This window comes from Bubalus kerabau, chromosome 1, assembly GCF_029407905.1.
Source record: "Bubalus kerabau isolate K-KA32 ecotype Philippines breed swamp buffalo chromosome 1, PCC_UOA_SB_1v2, whole genome shotgun sequence".
Classification (NCBI taxonomy): Eukaryota; Metazoa; Chordata; class Mammalia; order Artiodactyla; family Bovidae; genus Bubalus; species Bubalus kerabau.
In genome coordinates, this window is record NC_073624.1 from 110,409,298 (window position 1) to 110,429,611 (window position 20,314).

The 20,314-nt window shown below is 40.4% G+C and overlaps 2 protein-coding genes across 4 annotated transcripts in view; one reads left to right on the forward strand and one right to left on the reverse strand.

Moving 5' to 3' along the window:
- The window catches only part of METTL25 (methyltransferase like 25), a 113,408-nt gene extending 102,361 nt beyond the window's left edge, over positions 1-11,047 (reverse strand). For all 3 annotated transcript variants that reach the window (XM_055586808.1, XM_055586799.1, XM_055586825.1), the window contains exon 1: positions 10,804-11,047. In XM_055586808.1, coding sequence (XP_055442783.1) covers positions 10,804-11,047 — 244 coding nt within the window. The remainder of the gene's footprint in view (positions 1-10,803) is intronic.
- Positions 11,048-11,073: 26 nt separating this feature from the next.
- Positions 11,074-17,312, forward strand: CCDC59 (coiled-coil domain containing 59). Its single transcript, XM_055586833.1, has 4 exons — positions 11,074-11,385; positions 13,688-14,000; positions 15,065-15,164; positions 16,805-17,312. Exons 1-4 carry the CDS (start codon positions 11,235-11,237, stop codon positions 16,964-16,966), a joined length of 726 nt encoding a protein of 241 aa, XP_055442808.1. The 5' UTR covers positions 11,074-11,234; the 3' UTR covers positions 16,967-17,312.
- The last annotated feature ends 3,002 nt before the right edge of the window (positions 17,313-20,314 follow it).

Consider the following 20,314-nt stretch of genomic DNA (forward strand, 5'->3'; position numbering starts at 1 on the left):
GCACTAGAAGCAACACCAGATGTCTTTTACCCAGATGATCCATAGCTATCTTTGGTTCTTGGTCTCCTTTGAGAATGTGAAGCAAACTCCTGAATACATTTTCAGGGGTACATGGAAAGTGCCTGAAGTCCACAAACCAAGAGCCATAATCTTTAGAACTTTGGGGAGCCACATCTTTTTCTTTTAAGAGAAGCTGCAATTCTAGACTTGTGTGAGTGAGCTTAAAAAAAAAAAAGAACTACCTATTTTCTCTGTACAATGTATTTTAAAACTATCAGTTCCTTTGTATTCTCACTGCCATCATCTTTAACTAGGCACATCCTTCATCTCTAGATCACCACTGCTGCTGCTAAGTTGCTTCAGTCGTGTCCGACTCTGTGCGACCCCATAGACGGCAGCCCACCGTCCCTGGGATTCTCCAGGCAAGAACACTGGAGCGGGTTGCCATTTCCTTCTCCAATGCATGAAAGTGAAAAGTGGAAGTGAAGTCGCGCAGTCGTGTCCGACTCTTAGCGACCCCATGGACTGCAGCCTACCAGGCTCCTCCATCCATGGGATTTTCCAGGCAGGAGTACTGGATTGGGGTGCCATTGCCTTCTCCAAGACCACCACTAAGGGATCCTAACCAGTGTCCCCATGGATGGATGATTGCAAACATCCCCATGATAGATGCTTGGAATACTGGCTGCAATAGTTTATTCTGACTTTAGCTATGTAAAAATTTGTGAAGACTTGGTTTTATGTTCCTACTGTCCACGTTTTACAGTTTTCCACCTTCACTGTTTGCTTGCACTGTTCTATCTACCTGGAATGCCCATACACTCTTTATCTAATCTATTAAATTCAACGAACATTTAATGAGAGCCTAGAAGGGTTGAAGGAAACGTCATTACAACACAACACGCTAAGTGCTCTAATAAAGGAAGGAATAAAACAACATACAAATGACTAGTTCTGTTATAGATTTAGCATAAGTTAAACAGATAATGTTCCATGAGAGAGTTCCAGGCAAAGAGAGTTACATGAAAAAAATAAGGGAGGGGAAAAATGCACAGCACATTCAGGCAACAAGGCAGCAGAAGCATTAGATAAATGGGTGGCGAGAGAATAACTAAGAGAAGTGTTGGTAATACTGCACCCTCATACTCTGCCCCTTCCTCTTTGGTTGAAGACGTATCTTAGAAATCCAGAATTGACATCCTATTATTTCAGTTATCTTCATAATCAAAGGTGACTTGCAGTCAGACCATGTGGGAAGTTCAATCATTTATTGACATGACCCAGTGATGACTAGTTATAGGCTTTTTCATCCCAAGATTCAGCTTGGGGACTTCAGGTGGTTAAGACTTTACCTTCCAATGCAAGGGGTGCGAGTTTGATCCCTGTGGAGAGCTAAGATCCTGCATGCCTCATGGCCAAAAAGCCGAAACATAAAAGCAATATTGTAACAAATACAATAAAGATTAAAAAAAAAATTCAGTTTGACTCTGGCCTTCATTGTGATCATGGCTTTAACAAGAGGAACTAATAAAATCTGTAGGTAAAAACTAATCATTATATTTTGTGCACTAGAAGCAACACCAGATGTCTTTTACCCAGATGATCCACAGCTATCTTTGGTTCTTGGTCTCCTTTGAGAATGTGAAGCAAACTCCTGAATACATTTTCAGGGGTACACGGAAAGTGCCTGGAGTCCACAAACCAAGAGCCATAATTTGGTAATACTGCAAATAATAATTAGAAAAAATAATTAGAAAAAAATAATTAGAACTTTGAGGAGCCACATCTTTTTTTTCTTTTAAGAGAAGCTGCAATGCTAGACTTGTGTGAGTTAGCTAAAAAAAAAAAATATATATATATATTTATTGGTCATTCAAGAGATGTTTATAAGCCATATGAGACAGGCTGGCTCTTCTTCTGCCTCAGTTATTGATGCACACCCTAGAAGTTGATGCTTCCTCATTGCACAGCTAAACGCCCTGTGCAAGTTCAGTTCAGTTCAGTTGCTCAGTGGTACCCAACTCTTTGTGACCCCGTGGACCAGAGCACTCCAGGCCTCCCTGTCCATCACCAACTCCTGGAGTTTACCCAAACTCATGTCCATTAAGTCAGTGATGCCATCCAATTATCTCATCCTCTGTCGTCCCCTTCTCCTCCTGCCTTCAATCTTTCACAGCATCAGGATCTTTTCAAATGAGTCAGCTCTTTGCATTAGGTGGCCAAAGTATTGGAGTTTCAGCTTCAGCATCAGTCCTTCCAATGAACACCTTAGGTAGGAAGCATCACTATAAACAAAGCTAGTGAAGGTGATGGAATTTCAGTTCAGATCAGATCAGATCAGTCGCTCAGTCGTGTCCGACTCTTTGCGACCCCATGAATCGCAGCACGCCAGGCCTCCCTGTCCATCACCAACTCCCGGAGTTCACTCAGACTCACGTCCATCAAGTCAGTGATGCCATCCAGCCATCTCATCCTCTGTCGTCCCCTTTTCTTCCTGCCCCCAATCCCTCCCAGCATCAGAGTCTTTTCCAATGAGTCAACTCTTTGCATGAGGTGGCCAAAGTACTGGAGTTTCAGCTTTAGCATCATTCCTTCCAAAGAAATCCCAGGGCTGATCTCCTTCAGAATGGACTGGTTGGATCTCCTTACAGTCCAAGGAACTCTCAAGAGTCTTCTCCAACACCACAGTTCAAAAGCATCAATTCTTCGGCGCTCAGCCTTCTTCACAGTCCAACTCTCACATCCATACATGACCGCAGGAAAAACGATAGCTTTGACTAGACGAATCTTTGTTGGCAAAGTAATGTCTCTGCTTTTGAATATGCTATCTAGGTTGGTCGTTCAGTTGAGCTATTTCAAATTCTAAAAGATGATGCTGTGGAAGTGCTGCATTCAATATACCAGCAAATTTGGAAAACTCAGCAGTGGCCATAGGACTGGAAAAAATCAGTTTTCATTCCAATCCCAAAGAAAGGCAATGCCAAAGAATGTTCAAACTACCACACAATTGCACTCATCTCACATGCTAGTAAAGTAATGCTCAAAATTCTCCAAGAAAGGCTTCAGCAATACGTGAACCATGAACTTCCAGATGTTCAAGCTGGTTTTAGAAAAGCCAGAGGACCAGAGATCAAATTGCCCTGTGCAAGACACACAGCTAATCAGAGTCAGATATGAACTAGAACCCAGTCTTCTGACTCTCAGTCTATCCACCTCTATGTGAGGAAAGCAGAATATGGAAATGATGGCTAATGTTTATTAAATGCCCACTCAGTTATGTGCCAGGTTTTAACAGATTATCTCACTGACTTCTACACAACCCTTTCAGATAGTAATTATGATTTCCATTTTTTAAATGAAGAAATTGAGGCTCAAAAGCTTTACTAATTCACACAAGATTCTACTCCATCCATGGAATTTTTCAGAAAAGGCAAGGATACTGGAGTGGGTTGCCATTTCCTTCTCCAGGGGATCTTCCCATCCCAGGGATCGAACCCTGGTCTCCCACACTGCTGGCAGACTCTTTACCATCTGAGCCACCAAGCAAGCTCACACAAGATTACACAGCACTCGAGTAACAGAGACAGGACTCAAAGCTGTTTGTGACAATCACAAAACCCATATTCTGTACACGCTGTCTCCTATTTGCTTACGCTTTCAGCTGAGGTTACAGCTGGAGAAAAGATAGTAGGTAACATCGAAAGTGAAGAGCTTTGTTTTGCAGGAAATGAAAACCCACTAGATGACTTTTGAGTAAAGGAATAACAAGATGAGAACTATGATTCTGGAAGATAACTGGAAAGCAGTTTGAATGGAGAAGCAATTGAAATAGTCTGAAAGCGAGAACAATTTGGAAGTTATTGCTAAAATTTTTTCACAAGATTGAAAAAGGAGGGAGCTGAACTATTTGCTATGGGAAGCAGCAGATGCAAGAGAAATGGAGGAACAAGAGCCGGCAGATTATGAGCCAACGTAATAAGAAGATTGCTAATGTCATTTATAGAGGACCTCTTTAATCATTGAAGTGAAGAGGTAAAAAAACAAAAAAAATACATGTAGACCCCAATTAGACATGAAGCCTTCTAGGTAAGTTTTTGTTTGTTTTAATTCAACCTAATTTAAATCATGATAAAACCACGAAGACAGGTTACCCTAACAGCAAATTTCCAGTGAAAGGTTAATGATTTGATAATTCAAACAAATAACATGAGTATCTAGATAAATGGAAGACACTTACATTTATTCAGATTGGCTAAATATAATTTGAATAGGCTGACGGAAAAAACTGCCATAGAAAAGAGGAATCTCCATAAACTTTGTTTTACTCAGCTTCTTAATAACTGAATGATATGAGGGAAATCAGAAGCTGCGGGAGCGGGGAGAGGCGGGTAACCATTAAAAACTAGAAAATAAATTCAAGTTCTAAATGGCCCCATCTAAAAGGAACAATCAGAAGCACTTTCTATACATTGATTACGTTAAAAATGATGACCAATATCCAAACACATTCCCACAAATGTGTTTGCATTTTTGTTCACTCTTCAGATCAGATCAGTCGCTCAGTGGTGTCCGACTCTTTGCGACCCCATGAATCGCAGCACGCCAGGCCTCCCTGTCCATCACCAACTCCCAGAGTTCACTCAGACTCACGTCCATCAAGTCAGTGATGCCATCCAGCCATCTCATCCTCTGTCGTCCCTTTCTCCTCCTGCCCCCAAGCCCTCCCAGCATCAGAAGGATGCTGGGAGGGATTTTCCAATGAGTCTTTTCCAATGAGTCAACTCTTCGCATGAGGTGGCCAAAGTACTGGAGTTTCAGCTTTAGCATCATTTCTTCCAAAGAAATCCCAAGGCTGATCTCCTTCAGAATGGACTGGTTGGATCTCCTTGCAGTCCAAGGGACTCTCAAGAGTCTTCTCCAACACCACAGTTCAAAAGCATCAATGCTTCGGCGCTCAGCCTTCTTCACAGTCCAACTCTCACATCCATACATGACCACAGGAAAAACCGTAGCCTTGACTAGACGAACCTTTGTTGGCAAAGCAATGTCTCTGCTTTTGAATATGCTATCTAGGTTGATCATAACTTTCCTTCAAAGGAGTAAGCGTCTTTTAATTTCATGGCTGCAGTCACCATCTGTAGTGATTCTGGAGCCCAGAAAAATAAAGTCTGACACTGTTTCCACTGTTTCCCCATCTATTTCCCATGAAGTGGTGGGACCGGATGCCATGATCTTCGTTTTCTGAATGTTGAGCTTTAAGCCAATTTTTTCACTCTCTACTTTCACTTTCATCAAGAGGCTTTTGAGTTCCTCTTCACGTTCTGCCATAAGGGTGGTGTCATCTGCATATAATTATAGTAGCAACTCAAGAAACTGGGCTGACACTTGCCACTATCGTTTTGTCCTGTGAAATTATGTCCACACTTGAGTCTCCTAAAAAGATCCAAGAAATATGAAAAGGGAAAACAGAGTTCAAGAAAATACATATGAAGTGAAAAGATAAAAGTTAAACACAACAGAGTAAAACAGATGACACTAATTATTTCTCTGCTGCTCTCACTTTCTATTTCCAACATGCTTTTGTTTCATGTGTTTCAAATTAAATGTGAGTGTAATTTTAATTCACCATAATCACCACCATCACCACCACCAACAAAAAATACTTAGAATGACCAAAAAGCAATTTAATCTATTGAGAAGCAATAAAAATAATTTAAGAAAAACTTCAATGAAATAATCTATCATAGGCAAAACGTCCTGTGTTGTTCAATTAAAATGATAGTAAATTAATTATGCAGATGCTTACCGAAAGGAACCAATTCTAAACATTTATTCAGCACCCACACCTGGTAAGGATCATGTGAGTGACGACAACAAGAAGCAGGAGATGCCGCATATGGCCGAAAGAAGAGAGTCAAGAGAGGCCCTAGAGGCTCAGGCAGAGTCTCTGAGCAGCCCTGGGCTTTGGCAAAGTCATGGAGGCTGGCTTTACAGGCACAGGAACTGTATTTCTTTAAAGCTGAATAGGTTTTCCACAACTGATTCTAAGCAAACTTACAAGAAACTGATTTTATAATTTATTAATTTACACTGAGAAATACATTTACAACAACAGCCCATATCATTCATTTGAGAAGACACTCTTTCCTAATTTTAGAATTGCAACTAGGGCAGATAAAGCCAGATATTCTAAAAGAAAATCTTAAGCAAGCTGGGCAGCTGGTTGAGTTGCCTGTGCAGTCTTGATCTATTTCTGTTTCATAAACTATTTTGGCTATCCTAAATCCGAATACCTCTTCTGTTTCAAAAGCAACTTTTGAAAGACTTCTCTATACTTAGGAAGACCAAAAACTCCTGAAGACCACTTGAGAATGTTACAGATTTACATATACAATCATTACTTCCAAAAAACAGTTTGGTTCCCTTGAAGCTGGTAAAACAAAATCTTAATCCCTGAGATGAAATATAGAACACTTGTTTATTAGTAAAGTACTTATAAGGTATCACTACTGATTTTTTTTTTTTTTTGCAGATGGTTAATCTCACCTATATATGTAATAAACTTTTAAAAATTTTAGCCTGAAATGATGCCTGCCTTGATTTTATCTCCAGATTCCCAGGGTATCTTTCCGTAATCTTCAGTACAGCATTTTCTCAGCTGGAAAGAATAGTTACTGTTTTCTATTTTCTCAAATTAAGTTATAAAGCCTATTAGTCAGAATAAGCCATATAAAAACGATGATAAATATAATCAGAAATAACAGCTATCTAGTTCAGTACCATATTTCCAGAAGTGCCTTCAATAACATTCTTTATAGAGCTATGCTTCACTTCATTCTTTAAGAATAATTTACTCATCTATATGCCAGAAGCTGTTCAATATGCTAAGAACACAAAAACAAAAAAGGTAAACACTGTACTTTTGTTTTTTAATCTAACTGCAGACAGAGAAGTCAGTGGACAATGAAAACCGCATGACGTGTTAATACATGAAATATACAGGTTGCTATAGAAGCATATACATTTCCAAAGGTTCTTGACAATCTATATTTTTTCCATGGAAAGAAAGACCTAATTATATTATCACCATCACAATCATCATTACCACAACCCTCATCATTTATTAGCCACAATTTGTTGAATCCATGCTATATTCCCAGTTCTGTATCAGGAGCCAGATCACATCATCTTTCATCTTTACTACACCTTTGTAAGGTAAGTAATATTATACTTTTGAAAAAGGAAAAAAAAAATTACAATAGCAATCAGCTGTGACCGAGAGCAACTCATAGCTGGGCTGCCACTGGCACAAAGACCACACTCTTCCCTATTAAATATGAAAACATGTACAGTACACCAATACCAGACAAAGTCTATGACCAGGCCAAGTCCACGATCATGAGCACAGACAGAAAAACATCTGCAAGCACGGCAGCTTCCATGGAAGCAGCCCCCGGGAGATGCTCGCGTGGTGGGACGCAGAGGCCTTGTTCCGACAGGCAGCACCAACTCGTCACCTATGTAAGTGAGACCCTGTGGAGGCAAGTTCTCCAACTTCCATCAAGCCTTCAGCAGCTGCAACATCTTGACTGTGAAACCATGAGACCCTAAGCTTGATCCGCCAGTCCACCTGCTCCTGAGTTGCTGACCCACACGCTGTGTGAGAGCGTGTTATCAGCGACAGATAACAGGTAACATTGTGTAATACTAATATAATTATGGGTCAATGAGTGTGTACTCTTCCAATTAAAAGAATTATAAGGGAGGTCATACAATTATTGTGTTTCCCTTTAATTATTAGGCTACTCTGTTCTGCTTCTTTGAACATATTTTATAACAGCCACTTAAATCCAACATCTGAGCCCAATCAGGATCAGCTCCTATTATTTTCCCATCCTTGGGTCACACTTTTAATTCTCTGAACACAGCTACTTACAATGAGCATCAAGGCTCACTTGCAATCAGTGTTTTGAGCAAGAGTCACACTTTCCTATTTCTCTGCACATTGAGCAGTTTTTGGTTGAAAAGCAGCATTGTGGATAACTTACTGCAGGGGAGCTGCTTTATTTCTCTAAGGATTTGGTTGTTGTTCTACTAAGAGAAGCGAACTTGCTTGGACCCATACTGAAATCTGACTCCCCTTCCCCATGCAGCAGCCAGTGTCTCTGCTCAGCTGCTGATTTACAGCACCCTCTCCCCAGCATTTCCCTGAGCCTGTGTAGTTCAGCAGGCAGATAAAGACTTGGGTACACGTGACAGTCAGATTGGGGGTGGTGGGGTAGGGAGGGAGGGAGGTTCAATCTCTCTGTGGTTAAGTTTGTTCCCAAGGTGACCCAGCCCAAGTTTCCAGTCATCCCACCAGCCCTGAATTCTGCCCTTTGATACAGGAATTCACATAGGCTTTTGATCTTTGCTACCCAAGCTGTGTACACTTTGGGGAACACATCCTGTCAAAGTTGCAGCAAGCCTGCACACCTCCCCGGGAGCTCTGTCTTTCCAGGGGTCACCATCCCCCTGGCTTTGTCAGCATTTTTGTGGGACTCTCTGGGTCAACCACAGTTGGGTTATCCAGGTTTACATTCATATCTTAGATCTCAGTCCTTCTGTGGCCTTCCTTCCAGAAGGTGCTTCTTCAATTCCCATCTGCTCTGATCTGAACTCTGTCATGACCATCTTGAGCTGGGAAAGATGTTGTTTTCCATTGACACTCCGCAAGAAAGTCATGAACTCACAGCTTTTCCCAATCAGTAGCAATATCTCAACAGAAACTCTTCTCATATTTCTGTCCCTGTTTGGTTATTATCTAGAGACTTCCAATTGTTGTCTTTAATAATCTAGTCAGTGTTGTCATTGCTATCTGCTGGAGGAACTGCCTGATCTCTTCAACTGGCCATTACCTGAAGTCCACCCTGGACTATTTTAATAGCCTTCGGGCTTGTCTTCCTGCTTCCACCCACACCTCCTCCACACAGAAACTAGCTCCTGGAAAAGTACTGGCACAAAGCAGGCACTAAGTAAATGTTCCCTGAATGAATGAATGAACAAACTTCCCTAAGATAACAGAGCTGGTAGAACTGGAATTTGTACCTTGACTAAACAGTCTAAAAATTTAACAGCTAAATTACACTGCACAGAGTGGCTAACAATTCTTTACTAAGATATAAATCTGGTCAAAGAGTAAAAAATGCACTTCTTTGACACAAACAATAAATTTCATATAACGGGGAAAATGTCCTTCTTTTCATAATCTTTACTTAAACAAAAATTAACATTCCTTTACAAACGTACATTATAAAAATCATTTTTAATACTAGAGGCAGCTGCCCATTTGTAGAATTGAATATCTTACATTAAAAAAATTTAACAGGCTAAGATACACTGCAAAAGTGAATATCCTGGTCTAGATTGTATTATTGCTGAATAGGCTTAAAATTCAACTTTCAAAACTTGAAGCTCATGGCATCCAGTCCCATCAAACGATGGGTGAAAACGTAAACAGTGACAGACTTTATTTTCTTGGGCTCCAAAATCACAGCAGATGGTGACGGCAGCCATGAAATTAACAGACCTGTGCTCCTTGGAAGAAAATATATGACAAACCTAGACAATACATTAAAAAGCAGAGACATCACTTTGCCCACAACGGTCCCTGAACAGCCAAGGGTATGTTCTTCCCAGTGATCATACACAGTTGTGAGAGCTGGACCCTAAAGAAGGCAGAGCGCCAAAGAATTGATGCCTTTCAACTGTGGTGCTAGATAAGCCTCTTCAGAGTCCCTTGGAGAGCAAGATCAAACCAGTCAATCTTAAAGGAAATCAACCCTGAATACTCATTGGAAGGACTGATGCTTGAAGCTGAAGCCCCAAGATTTTGGCCATCTTATGCAAAGAGCTGACTCATTGGAAAACACCCTGATGGTGGGAAAGACTGAGGGCAGTAGGCCAGGGCAGAGGGCAAGACGGTTTGATGGCATCACCAACGCAATGAACGTGAACTTGGGCAAACTTAAGGAGACAGTGAGGGACAGGGAGGCCTGGCGTGCAGCAGTCCATGGGGGTCTCAAAGAGTCGGACGCCACTGGGCAACTTCACAACATTTTCTTCTTGGTCATAATCACCCAGAGAAAGCAATGGCAACCCACTCCAGTACTCTTGCCTGGACAATCCCACGGACGGAGGGGCCTGGTAGGCTGCAGTCCATGGGGTCGCTAAGAGTCACGACTGAGCGACTTCACTTTCACTTTTCCCTTTCGTGCACTGGAGAAGGAAGTGGCAACCCACTCCAGTGTTCTTGCCTGAAGAATCTCAGGGATGGGGGAGCCTGGTGGGCTGCCATCTATGGGGCCGCACAGAGTCGGACACGACTGAAGCGACTTAGCAGCAGCGGCAGCATAATCACCACTTGAAATTATCTTAATCAAGAATCCAAAAAAGACTCATCACGTTAGGTGATGACATCTCCTGCTGTGTTTTCACACGGATCTGTAAGCACTGTTCAGCGTTTCCCTCCAATCAGAAAAATTACTGTTGAATTACTAAAGAAAGGTCCTACCACTGTTTCTTGTTCTTTTTAAACTATGGAAATACAAAAGCACCCGAGATCCGAGAGGCGCTTCACAGAACCACGCCACCAGGAGGCGGAAAAGCAGCTCCGCTCTCGGCTCCGCTCTCTCCCACGCAGCAATCTGTCCTGCCAGCTCCCCGCCGGCGCACGCGTCCGCTCGACTTCCGCGACCCAGGACGCTACCCAGGGCCCGGGATCTCTCCCCGCCTTCTTGCCCGCCCCGCCCACCAGCCATTCACCTGACATTCTCCCGGCTTCCTCTAGGGGGCACGCCTCTGACGCCGCCGCGAAGGTCCTGAGCGCCGACAGCACCGTCTCTGGGGGCAAATCAACCAGTTTCTCCCACACAGACTCCGTGTAGAAGTCCACCGTATGTGCATTAGAAATGGGCAGGGCTTCCCTCAGGAACCGCAGCAGCTTCTGCAACTTGGCACGTAACGTGGACAGGTCCTGGGTCACCGGGAGCGGGCCGGAAGCCGCCATGACGCCCCACCCTCCTGGACTGTAGGTGGCGCAAACGTGGCCTCGAGGCAAGGGCTCGGTGAAGCAGGAAAGGCCGGATAAGTAGAACTCAGATGTGGATTTTTTGGGTGGGCAATGGATTGCTTCTGCCTGATGACGTATTTTGACTGAGTCCGTTGTGTTTTTCCTGCGCCTTGGTTGGTGTGCCATGGCGCCCGTTTGGCCGGCAGCAAGGGGGCGAACAGGGGGGTTGGGTACGCGTGGAGGAGTTTCACCGGTTGAATTCAGAAATAAGAATGTGAAACGGAAAACATGGGGACCTAATCATCTGCAAGCCTTCGCAGGGAGCGTTCGCGAAGGTACGTATGTAAGAAGGCAGCCTTTTACAAGTCCTCGGCCCTACGAAATCTTCGGATACGCCATCCTCCCAAGCTGGGAAGGATTTAGGAACCAGACCCAGCCCTACTTGGAGCCAGGAAATGTGTTCTTAAATTCGCCGAAGCTGTGGGGTTTTCAGAGGTCTGGATGAGAAGGCGAGGAAGTATTGCTCACTCTAAATCTTTAAACATTTTCCTCGACTTACGCTCATTTTTTAAATATCTGAACTCTTTCCTTTACGTTTTCCCCAAACCTGCATGTAGTACAGTAAAGACTAGAAGGCAAGCTAGAAATTTACCGATTCTCACCCTTACTGATTAAAAATATCGCAGAACCGTCTGTTTTTTTCTTACTATCTTTATTTGCTTTAGTTTGTATTTTTCATTTTATCTTGCCGTCAGTAAGTACCCTTAAATCCCATATGGAATGCTAAATCTTAAGTAAGTACAGTTTTCTGATAATTGCTGTTGAGAAAGTCATACACCACCATCTAACCTTATTAATGTTGAATTACTTAAAAAAAATCAGTCATAGGGTAGTTTCTCTAAGGTAAAATAATAGATGTGAAGTGAAATGAAAGGCGCTCAGTCATGTCTGACTCTGCGACCCCATGGACTGTTCTGCCAGGCTCCTCTGTCCGTGGAATTCTCCAGGCCAGAATACTGGAGTGGGTTGTTCAGTCTCTCAGTCGTGTCTGACTTTTTGCGACCTCACGGACTGCAGCATGCCGGGCTTCCCTGTCCTTCACCGTCTCCCCGAGCTTGCTCAAACATGGTGATGCCATCCTGCCATCTTGTCCTCTGTCGTCCCCTTTTTAATCTTTTCCAGCATTAGGAGCTTTTCTATGAGTCAACTCGTCACGTGAGGTGGCCAGAGTATTGGAGCTTCCAGCTTCAGCGTCAGTCCTTCCCATGAATATTCAGGGTTCTGTTCCTTTAGGATTGACTGGTTTGATATCCTTGCAATCCAGAGGATGCTGAAGAGTCTTCTTCAACACCACAGGTGTTCAAAAGCATCAGTTCTTCAACCACAGCCTTCTTAATGGTCCAACGCTCACATCCCTACATGACTACTGGAAAAACGATAGCTTTCACTAGACGGACTTTGTCCTCAAAGTAATGTCTCTGCTTTTTAATATGCTGTCTAGGTTTGTCATAACTTTTCCTCCAAGGAATAAGCATCTTTTAATTCCCGTTTAATTTCATGGTTACAGTCACTATCTGCAGTGATTTTGGAGCCCAAGAAAATAAAGTCTGTCACTGTTTTCCATTGTTTCCCCATCTATTTGCCATGAAATGATGGGACTGGATGTCATGATCTTAGTTTTTTGAATGTTGAATCTTAAGCCAGCTTTTTCACTCTCCTCTTTTCCCTTCATCAAGAGGCTCTTTAGTTCCTCTTTGCTTTTTGCCCTAAGGGCGATGTCATACGCATATCTGAGATTATTAATATTTCTCCCAGCAGTTTTGATTCCAGCTTGTGCTTCCTCCAGCGCAGCATTTCATGTGATGTACTCTGCCTATAAGTTAAATAAGCAGGGTGATGATGTACATCCTTGACGTACTTCTTTCCTAATTTGAAAAGAGATTGTTCCATGTCCAGTTTTAACTGATGCTTCTTAACCTGCATACAGGTTTCTCAGGAGGCAGTTAAGGTGGTCTGGTATTCCCATCTTTTGAAGAATTTTCCAGTCAAAGGCTTTAGCGTTGTCAGTGAAGCACAAGTAGATGTTTTTCTGGAATTATCTTGCTTCTTCTCTGATCCAGTTGATGTTGGCAATTTGATCTCTGGTTCCTCTGCCTTTTCTGAGTCCAACTTAAACATCTGGGAGTTCTCGGTTCAGATAATGTTGAATAGAAGTGAGGGGTTTTTTTCCCCTCTTTGGTATTTGTTGAAGACCTAGATTAAGTGTTTAGATGAATTAATGAATCTGTTTAATTTATGAGTACAATAAATTGGAGTTGTGCAACACTTTAGTTGTTTTTCCTTCTTTGAGACTTTCCTTCTTTCCTTCTCAGTTGAGTTCTTCCCAACTTCTGTTAGCTTAGTCTTTTTGCAAAGGACCAAGATACTATTTATTCCAGTAGCTTCAACTTCTTTTCTTGAAATAACATTTTAAAGCAAAACATAATGAAATCGAGCATCTGAACATGATGGTGTAAAAATTAACACCATGGTTAATTTTTAACCAATGTTTAACATGATGGTTGTTAAATTAACAACAATATTTTTCATGCAATGTTTTCTGAGAAAGTAATTCAAGACTGATGTATTCTTCAACAGGACAAGGCTTTGCATTTCGAAGAAAACTCAAGATTCAGCAAACTTATAAGAAGTTACTCCGGAGGGAAAAGAAGTCTCAAACCCCAAGTGAATCCCCCTTCACAGATTGGTATCCCGATCATCTGAAACATCTTTATTTAGCTGAAGAGGCAAGACTCAGGAAGCAGCTTAGAAAAGCTGACCAGCCTCTGTCAGAAGAACAGGTTGATCAGCCTTTGCCAGAAGACCAAGGTAGCAATGACCAGGCTTTGTCTGAAGAACACTGTAGCACTGAGCAGCCTCAGCCAGAAGAACCGTGTAGCATAAGAATAAAGTATGTATTGCAGTCTTTTGAAATTCTTTATTGTGGATGTAAGTAGCATTTTATGAAAGAGATTATAGAACAGTTTCTGTAGTATTGGGAATTTGCCTTAGGGCATTTCAGAAGTCGCACGTAATTATGTGAAAATATTTTCATGGAGGCTTTCTTGTTAGCTTAAATGACTGAGTTATGTTAGGTAAGCTTAATAAACAAAGTAATGAAATGTAATTAAGAGATCTGGGTTTTAGATTTAAGCCTCTCAAGTACATTTATTTGGACCATGGTTAACACTTGCTATTTATGTTTTTAAAAATCTAACTTTTGAGAGGTATTCTAGTGTAGTGCATCATAGACTCTGGAGTGGCTTTAATATGTTGGTGTGCAATGTCCTCTTCTTTAAAATGGAAATAATAATAGTAAGTATGTGATTTACAGTTACCATGTTGCACACCCCAGGATGGATTATTTATAGACTATGGTATCCCTGACCTATCTCATAATGTTGTGATGATTAAATGACTTCATTTATATATGGTCCTTTAAAAGGCATGTGATACATGGGAAGTGGTATATGACTGTTAACTGCTACTACTACTACTATTAATATGAATTTTTTCCCCCAGAGAACATATACTTGATTGCAATTAAAAAATAAATGAAATGGAAAGAGACAAGTTGGTCAGAGAACTTTGGGATTAAAGTTCGTGTACAACCCTAAAGTCCTTCATAACATCCTTCAATTTGGCAGCCTGTCATTTCTACCATCCATATGCTGGTTACTTCTTTAAACGTTTTAGGACCTTTCAGAATTTTCTGTATTTTCCCTGGTTGAATTATTTCTCCAAGACTCTATATTTATCACCTTCTATATCTTGAAAGGTATAACAAAAAATCTAACGTGTTATTTGGATGTCTTACTAGCAAGATTTAATATCTTTCTTTCAACATCTCTCCCCCTGCCTTAAGTTGCACTAGTGAGATTTGACTATATAAGTACTATATTTGATGTAATTTTGACATAATTTTGGTTATATTATTTTTAATGCTTTTGATTTGTTTTCATTTATCTTGCAAAGCTCCATTAATATTCCAAAGAAAAATAAAAAGAAAACGTCAAATCAAAAAGCACAGGAAGAATATGAGCAGATACAAGCTAAGCGTGCTGCTAAGAAACAAGTAAGATCTATTTTAAAATATTTAGATTCATTTTTCTTTATCCTAAGTGTATATGTAAGCTTTTCTTCTAAATATGGGGCCCATAGTATGCCCATCCGTAAGTATGTACAGGGTAAATGAATAATCTGAGAGGAGCTGGAGAATTTCAACATTCCAATTCCTCCATTGTTTATGTTACCCTCGAAGGTGATAGTAAGAGTCATTTTTTAACAATTGCCTCAAAAGATCATACATAATAAAATTTGAAAACTACCAAAAAATATAGATTTTTATAAATTTACATCAAAGCAAGTAGAAGTCAGAGGGAGGTATTAGAATAAAATAATATTTTAAAGAGTTTTTCTTGCTCTTTAAAAACCTTACTAGATTAACTTAGCAGTAAGTTACCATTCTTTGTTATCATTCATAAACCCACAGTTATAATAGCTTTGTTTAAATGAGTAGAACAAAATCATGTGCAGCTTCAGCAAAACTGTTTATCTGTGGTTCATTCATATTTCTTACATTAAAGCTCTGTTAATCTATCACATTAAAAAGGTTTAGCACATCACTCAGAAAGACCCCAAAGTTGGTGCTGATAATATAATTTCTTGTATGTGTTAGTTTTACAGATTGTATAATTAAGAAATCTGGAAGTTTAACATGTAAAATTTATTTATTTTTAAACTGATGGCAGACTAGAGTGAAGTAGGAATATTTCTCCATGGAAAAACTAAACCTCTATTTCATAGATTGTTACAGTATACTTTGCTTTTTAAACCAACCTTCTGATACTGCCACCTTTGTAAATAGTATATTAGGTGAAATAAGAGCCATTATACTGTAAAACATACAACATTTAAAAAATTGTTATATATTATATTAAAATATAGTATATTGATATATATAATTATGTAATATATGTGAAAGCACTTTCTTATTTATGTCATCATACAAATGTAAGGATGTGTCATGTAGAAGCTATATGTGTTACAGGAGAAGTTCAGAAACAGTGCACTTATTGTATTATTTCAAGAACTTTTAACTTTTATATATAAGAGTATAGTATTTTAAGTAGTACTTGTCAGATCTATATAACTTTGAGTTATTTTTCTTTAAGTGCAAATGAATTTAAGTCTTGATCTTAGCAAATCAGATGAACATGATAATTCTTAAATAATCAAAATCATATTATCTACAACAATATTTTACATATATACAGTGTACAGTCAGTAAGTACTTCTTGAATTTAAATACTTCTTGAATTAAACCTGTCAGATGGCAAATTTAAAAGAATACCAGATATTCTAGAAATGATTTCAGTGTTACAGGGACTAGATAACCTGTAAAGTCACTTCTGACTCTTCAGTGGATCTAATTAAATGATGAAATTATTTAATATGCCTTCTCTCTTTGTGCTTTGATTTTATTCATATGCAAAATTAAAATTGTTAAATAATCTTGCATTATGCTATGCTATAGCACATATGATAGTTTAAAGGCAAAGAGAGTACACTACTGCGCTTACTAGTAGCATTTCACATTTTGAAAAATACAGGACAGACCTTGAAGTGTTTGCATGGTGATAGCTATTTCAACAGAATTGTGACCAATATCTACTGTTTGTCACTAATGAAAATTACATACGTTAATAATTTCAGGAATTTGAGAGGAGAAAACAAGAGAGAGAAGAAGCTCAAAGACTCTACAAAAAGAAGAAAATGGAAGTGTTCAAAATACTGAGCAAAAAGACTAAAAAGGGGCAACCAAACTTGAATTTACAAATGGAGTATCTTCTAAAAAAAATACAAGAAAAGAATTAAGTCAGACGTTGTTGCCTGACTAATCAACCATTAAAATATATGCTTGCTATTGAGTTCTTTTGTATATGGATTGTCCCTCCTAACATATAACTAAATTTGTCAACATAAACTGAATGGCTAAGCTATATTAAATATAAGATATCCAAATATTTTTGTTTTTATAAAAGAAAATTTTCTATATATGCTCTGTTATATATGATTTGATTTTTATTTATTTGCCACTGAAGGAAGGTTGCCCTTAAGAATTGAAAGAACCTGCTATTTCTGCGACAAGTTCAAGCATGTGATAATTTTGTACCGTATGAAATTCAGATGAAATAAAGTGTTTTGAAAGTAAGAGAGCAAAGCTTTCAACAGATCATTTCAATAAGTGTTTAAGTTTAGTAGTGAACTGTTATGGTTTTAAAATTCTATAATTACGGAATCCTGAAGGAGGCAGAGACTCCCCTTGAACTTTTTTTATGTATCTTCAGTACATTTTATAGGGGGAGGATCCTATACACCATATTTTATTTATATGTATATCCTATACACCATATTATATCCTATATACCATGTTATAGTGTGGTCTTCATAAAGCACAGTTTGATATTTATAATCATTCCCTTAAGTGGAATAATGGATTGGCCCAAAAAGTTTCTTTGGGCTTTCCTATAACTTACAGAAAAACCAGGACGAAGCTTTTTGCTAACTCACTGCATAGTGTAGTATTTTTTGAAGAGTGATGGCAGCCTCACAGTGTCAGAGCAGGTCTTAAGCGTTCCAGATCCTATGGGACCGTATCGTGTAAGAACGTTGTTACGGGACCTACCAGTGTTGTGTCTCTTGGTACCTTTGTGAACCAAGGGAAAGTACTGCAGTGCTGCTGCTCCTGTTTCCTTGAAATCACTGTAAATCAGATTATCAACATTATAAACAAAAGAACCACAATAATCGTAAAACATTGCATTGTAAATGCTATCCTTTGTAAGTGGTAACAGGTGCACCACAATGTTGCTTTAAGGTTTTGGTAGCTCTACTGATGATGCTACATTTAAAGGTGCAATAGAAGATGCTGAGGAAACATGACTTACTAAAGAGGAATTCTTGATTACAGAGAAGAACATTGCTTAATAATTTGCAGTACATTATATTATATGGGCTTTCCTGGTGGCTCAGATGGTAAATGACAGGAGACCTGGGTTTGAGGAGATAGCAGTGCTGGAGACCAGGTTTTGATCCCTGGGTCAGGAAGATCCCCTGGAGAAGGGAATGGGCTATCCACTCCAGTATTCTTGTCAGGAGAGTTCCATGGACAGAGGAGCCTAGCAAGTTACAGTCCATGGGGTTGCAAAGAGACACGACTGAGTGACTTTTTCATATATGTATTGCATTTAAAATGAACGACTCAGCCTAAATTTGGCTACATTGGTAAAAACAGTAGACTGTGAAGCAGTGTAAAATAGTTAATTGGTTAATACCGATTTCACATGTGTTTTACTTCTAGATGTCAGGACAAAACATTACAGATCTGGTCTTTTTGCAAGATGAGTAAAAATTAGTGAAGTTCATTTTAACTTTTTATTCACTACCTGCTATATATGCAAGTTCCTCCGAGGAACATAGATGGCAGTAAGTGCCAAATAACATCATAGAACGAGAAGCAATCAGTGGCCAGTGGGTTCAAGACAAAAGATGCAGACTTGACAGCACCGGAGATGTACCCGCAGAGCTTCTTAAGATGCACATTCAAGAGCCCTATCCCAAGACGAGTAGCCTTGAGGGGCTCCGTAATAGATGCTCTAACAAGCAACCTGGTGGTTGCTGTGGTTCATCCTCTAAGCCCTAGACCAGGGTCTTGGGCTTGGAGAGATGGTTCATCTGATTATAGAGATCAGAAGTTTCGCAAATGAGATGGCCTGTGCGAAAAGCCTTCAAGATTGTGAAGAGAATTATGGGTGAAGAAACCATGAAGAAAATTACAAAGGGAAGAAAACTTGGGATATATTTAAAAGCTTAATAAAGTCTTAAAAATAGTTATGACATATATTATTACTGATGGGGTTAACACTTCTATCCATGACTGATGTGTCCTTCCACATGAAGAGGGCACCCATACCTAACACGCATGGCCTCTTTACTGATCTTACTGTACTCAGGGAGGGAGGTATGACATGTATATGATCAGTTTGGGAGAGCACCTGGCCTTCCATGTGCTTCCCTGGTGGTTCAGGCAATAAAGAATCTGCCAGCAGTGCAGGGGATGTGGGCTCAATCCCTGGGTTGGAAAGATCCCCTGGAGAAGGGAGTAGCTACCCACACCAGCATTCTTGCCTGCAGAATTTTCATGGACTGAGAAGCCTGGTGGGCTACAGTCCTTGAGGTTGCAAAGAGTTGGACAAGACTGAGTGAACACTGGCTTGCCTACAGGGAGTTTGTACCCTTAATTACTATTTTTATGCTGAAAACAGTAAAGAACAGGCTATGTCGATAAAGGAGAGAATGGATTGGAGGCAGAGCAGGGAAGAGGCCTGTGTTTGGGGGAATGTAATATCTGGAACTCCAGTTCGTGCTGCATGGGTCAGTACCTTAAGGAATAAAGCAGGAATGAAATATGAGGGAACATGATCCATAAGTGGAGAAGCTTTGGGTGGCCAGACCATGTGCTTTCAGACTTCAGTATGTAAGGAGTTTTGATCTTGGTATTTTATAGAGGCATATATGGAACCATTAATTTGATTTTTTATAAATGTGTAGTAGGCTTCTTGCCTGGAGAATCCCAGGGACAGGGGAGCCTGGTGGGCTGCCGTCTATGGGGTCGCACAGAGTCGGACACGACTAAAGTGACTTAGCAGCAGCAGCAGTAGGCTTCTTACTGCTATGGCTTTAGCAAGAGGCTTTACCTGAGGCATGTGGGGTTTTTTGAGCTCAAGTTTAGGGTAGCTATGTCCACTTAAAACTGACGGTTTCTACAGAGGCAGGGTGTGATAATAGGGCCTTAAGCAGAAAAGTGCAGGCCTCAACAGAGGAGCAGGGAGGGGAGGGGAATGACGGAGACACACAGGCTTCACTGAAGCACAAGGTGTGGCCGTGGGGCTCGCCCAAATGCTGGCCTGGATGGCCTCTGCTGATGCTGGCGAAGACGGGATCCATCGAGCTACTCTGGCTGTGCTATCATTAACAAAGCCACTGGCATGTGCAGGCAGCCTCAGGGTGCAAGCTGCAGCAGTCTGACCTTGAACTATATTTAAATTTAAATTCACGGGTGAGCATCAGGGGCCTCATCAGAGGCTGAAGAGCTACCAGAATGCAACTTTCATCTGGGGCAACAATTTGATGACAGAAAAAATCCAGGTGTGCTAAACATTG

Bases quoted from the DNA above. Each gene is read 5' to 3' on its own strand.
- CCDC59 (XM_055586833.1), top strand. From the start codon at position 11,235: ATGGCGCCCGTTTGGCCGGCAGCAAGGGGGCGAACAGGGGGGTTGGGT. The intron at 11,386-13,687 runs GTACGTATGTAA...ATTCTTCAACAG, and splicing joins CGCAGGGAGCGTTCGCGAAG to GACAAGGCTTTGCATTTCGA. The intron at 15,165-16,804 runs GTAAGATCTATT...TAATAATTTCAG, and splicing joins AGCGTGCTGCTAAGAAACAA to GAATTTGAGAGGAGAAAACA.